Raw genomic sequence first — 8,892 nt, 5'->3', positions numbered from 1 at the left:
AAACATGTTTTTTTTCAAGTTAAATTTTGGTATTTTATTGATGAAGTAATGAGTATAAACACCACCTTATACCACCTCGAGCAAAGTTCATCCCCTACATGGCCTAATCGACTAGGAAATAAATAAATAAATAACCAAAAACAATACACTTAACAGTTTGAATCTTCCTGTCTCCTCTATCTCTTTGCTGGAGTTACTCTCAAATAGGGACATTTTAGTTTATCACTGTCAATGACCTTTCTTCCTGCTACTTTCAAACTGTTGAAATCTTGATAGTTATATCCTCCTTTATCGATTGCAATATTTGTCAAGTAGTTTGTTAGTTGATTTTCTTCCCTGAGAATGTGCTAGAATGTATATTGTTTTTCCTGTAAGGATGTTTTGATTTTTGTCACCATCTCTATAATTATCCAAGGACATGACTATTTTCCTTCTAGAATCTTGTACAATAGCATAGAGTCTGTTTGATTGATTATATTATTGTGTTGTTCTTGCCTGTTATGTTTACATGCTTCTAGAATCGTCTTCGCCTCTACTACAGTGTTAGTGATGTTTTCAATAGTAGCTCCCTTTGCATATAGTAGATCTTCTCTTTCATTCCTCAAATAAAAGGCATAGGAGCTTATAGCTGGATTTTCCCTCGAAGCCCAATTTGTATTGTATTTTAGTCAGCCTACTGGTGGGAAATCCCACAATACTCTTGTTACCTTCATCTAGGAACTATAACCTTCCAATTCTTTAATCATATTTGGCCAATTATTAGGACATTTCATATTAGAAGTCCTCATTTGTATCATCATGAAAATATTTCTAATAATATTATGAATAACTCTGTGAATTGAAATCTTCTTTCCCTCATGCTTCATTTTATTCCTCCTCCTCCAAAGTTTTCATATTATAAAGTTAGGGATAGCTCTATAGTATGGTCTCATTCCTTTTTTAACATTTGTCTCTCATCATAGCATTATCACTTCCCTCTAGTGCAGTCCTTCAATGTAAAAACCTACAAAAGAACAAAAATAGGACCATGTCCTATTAGCTAAGAAAGATCTCAGAAACACATGAGCAAGTGTCTCCTGAGTAGTTTTTTCACAACACCAGCACCTAGATGGACCTTCCAATCCCCATCTTCTCACTCTGTCATCTACAAGTTTGAATTTCCATAATCTCCACATTGTAAATGCCACTTTAAAAGCGATGCCTTTTGTCCAGATCCACTTGTAAATTTTATTTTCTCCTTCTTTATACCTTATATACTGCTAAGCTGGTTTCACAGAAAAGGTTCTTTTATTGTCCATCATCCATACTGGCTTATTTGACTCAATCATTTGTCCAGGAGGTTGAATATTGGAAAGCATGCGCCATGCACCTGGTTCTACTGGCCGTCTTCCGATTCTTGATTTTGTTGATGATTCAGTAGATCTTGCAACATCATCAGAGTACAGTCAAGCAAGAGACTGCACTTGATATAGTGATTTTATTTTTTAATATAAGCCAATGCTATTACTAGAACAAAAGGTCTGATCTAATTTGAAATCAAACATGATAATTAGATTTAATACAATGAAGAAAGCAACCGATGATAGATACAGTAAGTAATTAGTATCATCATATTATAATCTCTGCTTGATAGTCATTGTATAACTTGCCTGCTAAATAGACTGATTCAATGTTATTTCAATAAAATAAAAATAAAAAAGAACAGCTGCACTAACAGCTCAGGTAATTTCTTTTAATAATCTGATAAATCATTTGTGCATGACAAACCCAAAAAAGCCTTGATATTTTTGGGGATATGTCTTTTCCCATAGCAGTGAGTGAGGGAAGCTTCAGTTATGTAATCCAACAGAATTGTAGAAGTTTAAGATAAACATTAACCTAAATCAGATACCAAAGCAAGATAGGTTCATATTCATCCTTCAAATTATCATTTGTTGATGAGAGGGGGTTGCTCAAATAGTAAGCATCCTCCAGGATTCGAGTCATCAAGGAAGCAAAAAAGTTGGAAGCTCTGGGAGGGGTAAACAAAAGATTTTATCCTCTGCTGAATACTTCTCGAGGATTTTCTCCATATTGATACTTCTCACTCAGGATTTGAAGAAACAAAAGATTCTATGCACCTTATCCGGGTGAAGGAGTAGACAGACAAAAGAACTAGCTACAATAATATATACTATGAGTAGCTAACATCCCACATAACACAATAGACTAGGTAGATTTCTACTATATATACATCCCAATTACCATAAAAGTTTCTGGCTGTTTCAAATAGGAAGTGATCCTGATGATTGGCTTCTTGGAATCTCAAACTTCCAGCAAAAAAGAAAGTTACTCTCAACTCCATTATTCTGCACCACAGATCCCTCAGCTTTCATCTACATGAAAACATAAGTTCAGTAAGTACAACATACAAGAGAGTAAAAATTACAGAGAACAGAAAATAGATGTTACCAAAGACGCCAATGAAATTACAGAGAATGATGCAAACATGGAAAGACTTCGAGTTGCATATTCTACTCTATCAAATGTCAGACTTTGAGTTATATGATTTAGAGAAGCACCAACTAGCAGATAAAGCAGCAATTAGAAGAATGATGCTATGGTAATTGAACAGAAATTTAACTTTACTGTATGATGCTGGTGATGTCGCAACATGACTCCTTTCCCACCGCAAAAAGAAGAGAACTTTTTAGTTCTGCTTTAATTTTGGATGTCCAACATTAAAAGTTTTGAGTTGTGTTCATTTTGGATACTAAACATTTGACATTGGAGAAAGAATAAAAAGTACCAAATATCATTGACATTTGGAGAGCAAAAGGAACTGAACATCATAAGCAGAAAAGTGAACCTTTCATTCCTTCAGCATAGAAAATTTACATACAAGAAATTTAACAGTCAGAGTGATCTTAATCAAACTCCATAAAAGCAAGCAGAAAACTGCATAAGTCTCTGCTCAAACCATACGGATCTTTGCAGATAGAGTTAGTCGTCGCAGAATTAATTAATTTGAATCCTCATTAGCTTTATGAGTTTTACCATCTACGGTTGTATGTTGCGTAGACTAAACAAGAAATGGCTAAGGTTTGGAGCCAGTTAAGTTCCTTATTCAGCAACAACCCTGTTCTATTTAGATCTCTCCGTCTTCGATAAAAGACCGAGTTCAATCACTTATCCTTGTCAATGCAAAACCTAATCTAGAAACTCAATGTTATCCACCTCATCGACGGAAATGAGACCTATACACACGTTGACTCCGTTCCGTTAAGGGTCAACCTGTAAGCTAGAAAATAATGTTAGAAGTAACCTACCAAAAGCAACAAATCTATAGCTATGAAAACCATATAGAGGACCCAGACACATAGTTGATTTTAACATTGGGGTCTAATCCTCCGGCTCATTGAGACCCTCAATCCATATTCATTGTGTTTTGGTCACCCATTATGCTTTGGAGTTAATTTTCCCCACAGGCATTGAGGACCACTGGACCGCAAGCAGGTCGGAAGCTCATTTGGCGTGGACGCGCGGTTATAAGAATCTGTTTTCCCTTTTTGAGTAGAAAAAGAAACAGATGAGAGATCTGAATTCACTACGACAAAGTTCATTTCTAGTTCACCCGCAAGACGAACTTCACCAGTCAACTCTGAAAGAAGGGGGCGTGGGGGGGGGGGGAGGGGGGGAGAGGGACACTTAAAGGCTTCACATGGATCATCAACCCCCTTTTCCTGTTAGCGACTAGGACCAAGATGGATACATATGTACCAAAAGTGCTAAGCTAATTCAATATTATCTCATCCACCTATCGCTTGGTTGCAATTAAGACAATGGTTTCCTTCTTTTTTTTTAATAAACAAGATATGAGATATACCATATTGGCCTACTAGTAACTGCACAAAGTTCTAAACTCAATCCACTCACTTGCACATCAGCTTAAAGAAGAAATCCCACATGTTAATCTAGAAGACTATGTGTAGTGAAAAGAGAATAGGTTAGACATATCTATTTAATAAGTAAGTCATATGTATCCACTTCTAGCACTCAATTACCAAGAATTAAATAATGGAAGAAACAAATGTCACAGAACAGAAGAATCAGTGATTACCGGAATTACGAAGCTGTTTGTCAAACCAGCTTTTTGTAGACATCAAGGCATTCACTAAATCTGACTCCATGGATGTAATATTTCTATCAGGTTCACACACATTGGTGAAATAAGCATCATAGCCTGTAACAAGAGACAATTGTCTTGACAAAAGATCACGAGCTAAATTTGATAGGGCAGGATATCTGGGGCTAGCAGCTTTCCACCAACTCAACACATCAAAGTTCTTGGTCCAAGGTACAATAGGTTCTTCCAGATAGCAGTCAAGTTCTGATTTTGGCGGCTGACTAGTTGTTTGGATGAATTTGCTAAACTCATCTGAACAGTCAAATCCAAAACTAGGGTCATCAAGAATTTCCATCGGTTCAAGGAGATCTTCACCCGTAACAGAATCGTCAGAACCTGAATTGCTGATAGGATACTCCATTGAGGACTTGTGCATCACATAGTCATGGAGAAGGCTTCGGATGGACTCGAAGATAGATGGTAGCAGTGAATGATCATTACCTTTATACTTCAAGAAACAGAACTCTAGGTACTTCACTTTGTAGCGTGGATCCATAATAGTAGCTAGAGCGAACACCAAATACATGTTCCTCCAATACTTGTCAAACTTTTCCAACATACTATTGGCTAAATTTCTAGTAAATTCATCTGAACTCGCAGAATCTTTCATCAAATCAAATCGAAGCTTATTAAGATTGTGGAAGTAGAGGCCTGCAGTGGGACATTTTGCCATAAATAACACTTCTGCTGCAGTATAGACATGTCCTACAAGTTTACATACTCCCCTAACTTTCTCCCACTCTTGGGGAGAAGGTATATAAAAACCCTTATAATCATCTGTTTTCAAGTATTCTCCTTTAGACTCCAACTCCAATGCTTCCTGTAGCTTATGAAATGTCACATTCCACACTGGTAGTGATTTGCCCCAACATACTATGAGACGAATGTCACTGATTAAACCCTCTATCATCCCAAATGCTCTTTTCACCATTGAACTGAAAATGTCTGCACAACAAGGTACACGAAACAATTGTCCATCTAGCTGGAGTCTCTTTTTTTCATGAAGTTTACTTTTAATGACATCAATAACCTCATCAAAGTCCAGATAGCTATGCACAGTGACAGCACATACCTTATCTTCAATACCAAAATCTGAAAGGCACTGAATTGTCTCACCTACATAATCATCATACGCATCAAAAGACCTAAAGCTAACAACCCAACTTCTTAGCTTCCAGTCATCATCAATGAAATGAACTCTTAAGCAAATGAAATCAAAATAAGTTTCCTCACAATCTGAGGTATGACAGTAGCCAGGGTCATTGAATTTGTTATAAACTAGCCTCTCAACTGATAGGCTAACTTGTCCATTCAAGCTTCTCAAAAAAAAATTAACTTTTGCTTTCTCTTCCTCATACAATTCCAAGCAATAATGTGAAAGAATGGCAGATGAAGGACAAAATTTTGGATTAAGATAGGCAATTAATTTTTTGAAGCGCAAGCCTTCTACTGACTTTGGAGATGTACCGGATTGACAGAAAAACTTTGCCATAGTACGATAAGCTGTTTCTTCATTGACAACATGCTCCTTTCCTAAATTACTTCTGCTCACGTTCCTCGGATTTGCATTTCTTGGTCCACAGTCATGACTTTTCCCCTTTGTTGGTACATCTGGAAAACAAAATAAAGAACCACTTAAGGGAATTTTGGTTGGAGGGATTATGAAAAATAATGCCAACACAAAGTTCCATATAAAATACTAGTGTTCAATTGGAAGATTAGGAAAATAATCTCTGAAAACTTATGCAGCTTTTGGTTGGCTGTATAAGAGAAAAACTAATGTAGCATTTAGTTGACGATATAAATAATAACCGCATTAAGTTATTCAAGAATTGATATATTTTTATATACGGGATAGAACATGAAAACATAAACTTGTATTAGCATTACAAAGATAAAAGAATTTCTAAGAAAAAAAAGTCTTTAGTGGTAAGTAATCCCTACATTATATTCCCTATATTATAATTCACTACATAACAACTCCAAGATTATTCACCAAACAATAATCATTTTTATTCGTATTCACAACAAAACTAATTCTTGGATTACTTTTCTTTGCATGACTAGTATATGAACCAAATGACCTGCTAATGTGTAGTAACACTTGCATTATGGTAGTGGAAGATGTTTTCCCAACAGATGTGACAGTGGAAGACAAATAAATCAAGTAAAAGAGAAGAAGAATGGAACCAGATCTAGGAAAGAAGTCACAGAGTGTTTTCCGCTTCGCGTCACTCATTTCTGGTTCATAAACTGCACTTGAGATAAATCAGATAATAAGGTTGAAGCATATCATATGATGTCAAATTTTCAGATGTAGATACAGCATCAAAATTTGCCCAAATTGAAAGTTCATTTCTTCAATTTTCTTCTTTCAGACAGTTTTTCTGTGGGATTTTATCCAAAGCTCAAATAGGTTGCACGAGGTGGTAAGGCCTGTGTACATTCCACCCTTCCCAAACCCCACTAGTGAGATCACACTGGGCATGTTGTTTGTTTGTTTGTTTGACTGTGGCATGAGCATCTTTCAGTATAAGCATCAGATTTCGATATGGATTTGACATGGATATATTCAATTTTGAGAAAATTTTAGTGTATTTGTGAAAATCTATATCAAGTACCAATACTCGTGTTCATCCATTTAGACGTGAGTACGTCTAAGAAGATGGACGAGTTCATGTAAAACAAAACCAGTTCCTTGATAAAACACTACTTTTGTATGAATTATTAAGTTAAAGATTAAAGCTTTTATTGTACTACAAATCAGTCTGAATATGAAGTAAGTAAATTCCATTGAGTAATCACATACACATTCTAAAATTAAAATGTCCAAAGATGAAGATGGAAGTATAGAATCAACAAACAAAGACCACTGGAAAGTATTGGCTTAGGATTCTTTATCAATTCTTTTCTACTGTTTCACATTCTATCCATTTATAAAAAGAATGGGACACATTCTGTTTTTTCAAGAGTCGCGTAATTATCATTTAAAACACCAGCAATCACTAATTATATTTAAAACAGAAAATTTCATTTATTCTGAAGTTGAACCAAAATCATTTAAGCTCATATCAAATATATATCAATTAGCTAAGACTCACTCAAAGCTAGTTGGGCTTGACTATATGAATCCCATGTATCCATCAATTTAGAGGATTCATTATTGTTAAATAACTCTCAACCTACACACAACTCTAATTTATTCATCTTGAGACCGGCTACGCTTTGCTAATGTAACATTGGCAGAGTTATTTGCCAATATTAGTTAAAGCTTCAAAAAATTTGAAAACAGATGCATAAAAATTACAATCAGATGGGTTTAACTCAAGGCTGAACAAGTTTGTTAAAAAAATTCCTAAGGAACAAGTAGGTGTTTTACCCTTTTGCTTTTTACACTTGAAATAAAAGTTCAAAAGAGAATCTTGGGGCTAAAAAAAAATTTTTAAAAATACAAGCTTTGAGAGAAACATTTTCCTCCATTCCAAACACTTTTTCAAAATGATTTGTATTCACTCATGTTATTTTCTTGATCCGGGGGTCTATTATAAACACTCTCTACACCTCCCAAAGCAGAAGTAATGTCTATGTACACACTACACTCTCTAGACCCCATTTTGTGGTGGTCAATTCCATGATTTTTTTTTCCACAATTGCCTAAATCTTTTAGTCAACAATTGCTGCCAGCTTGAGTTGTCAACAAATTCAAAGACAGAGGGTGTGTTTGGTACACTTGAATAATCAGTGTTGTTGTTTGTACCAAACACACCCTAAGTAAAGAACAGTATGATGTACTAAGCTTTCACTAAGGCCAAACTTCCATAAGAATCTATTGTGCGTAGCCTTACATCACATTCAAATGATGCCTCAGAGGAACATTAAAGTGGTAATTTAGCTATTGTGTTCTCACTTTCCCACTACTATTCTCCCCCAAGAAAAAATATTACTAAACCCTAAATTTACCCCTTTTAAGTGTAGAACCCTAAGAAAACAGTCTGAAAAGAGAACAATATTTTATACAAGATCATATATAAAGGACTTGATGATTTAATACAATATGCATAGATGAGTAAAAGATGGAAACCTTTTTTTACGGAGAAAGAGAGCTTTGTAGCAAGAAGTTATGCAACATCATATAAACGACTTGAAGATTTATTAGAGTGTGTCACTGGTCCATTTTTGCCCGGAAAAATATGACAGAGCTATAAAAACAAGTAATTACTTAAATAATATAATATATAAAATTAATACATATTTTATTTTTATCAAAAATAACAATATTTTTTTTATTCAAAACAACAAAAAAAAATAAAAGTATTCTTCTCTTTCTTCTCCTTTCTCTTTTTTCTTTCTTCCTTTCTCTCTCTCTTCTTCCTTCTTTTTTTTTCCTGTACGTTTTTCCTCTCTTCTTTCTGTTTCTCTTTTTTCCTGTTCTCTCTCTCTCCTTTCTCTTTCATCCTCTCTCTCTCTCTCGTTCTTCTCTTTTTTCTTTTTTGGTCCATGTTTTTCCTTTTTTCTTTCTCTATCTTCATCTTTTAAAAATAATAATTAATTATTTTAATTTAAAATTTAATTTTAAATTAAATATATGGAAATGATAATTTTACTATTTTTTTAAATTAAATTATTTTCTATGTAAATATATATATAATGCATTTCTAACCCAATAAAAAAATGACAATTATAATACCTTTTGAATTCAAATATATTATACATATTATAGACATGTT

At 34.5% G+C, this 8,892-nt stretch overlaps 1 protein-coding gene across 3 annotated transcripts; it reads right to left on the bottom strand.

The window, feature by feature from the left end:
• Positions 1-1,873: 1,873 nt before the first annotated feature.
• Positions 1,874-8,349, bottom strand: LOC129889540 (zinc finger BED domain-containing protein RICESLEEPER 1-like). 3 transcript variants are annotated; one of them, XM_055964888.1, is made up of 4 exons: positions 8,247-8,349; positions 6,356-6,423; positions 4,100-5,776; positions 1,874-2,375 (listed from the first exon to the last, which is right to left on the bottom strand). In XM_055964888.1, exons 2-4 carry the CDS (start codon positions 6,402-6,404, stop codon positions 2,365-2,367), a joined length of 1,737 nt encoding a protein of 578 aa, XP_055820863.1. In that variant the 5' UTR covers positions 6,405-6,423; positions 8,247-8,349; the 3' UTR covers positions 1,874-2,364. The 3 variants fall into 3 exon arrangements, with proteins under 3 accessions (XP_055820863.1, XP_055820861.1, XP_055820862.1); XM_055964886.1 differs by having other exon boundaries at positions 6,356-6,418; XM_055964887.1 differs by lacking the exon at positions 8,247-8,349 and adding an exon at positions 7,545-7,718 and having other exon boundaries at positions 6,356-6,418.
• Positions 8,350-8,892: the final 543 nt, after the last annotated feature.

The sequence above is a fragment of the Solanum dulcamara genome, chromosome 5 (genome assembly GCF_947179165.1).
Source record: "Solanum dulcamara chromosome 5, daSolDulc1.2, whole genome shotgun sequence".
NCBI lineage: Eukaryota > Viridiplantae > Streptophyta > Magnoliopsida > Solanales > Solanaceae > Solanum > Solanum dulcamara.
Note: the sequence above shows the minus strand (reverse complement) of the source record. Positions and strands in the feature narration are given on the sequence as shown.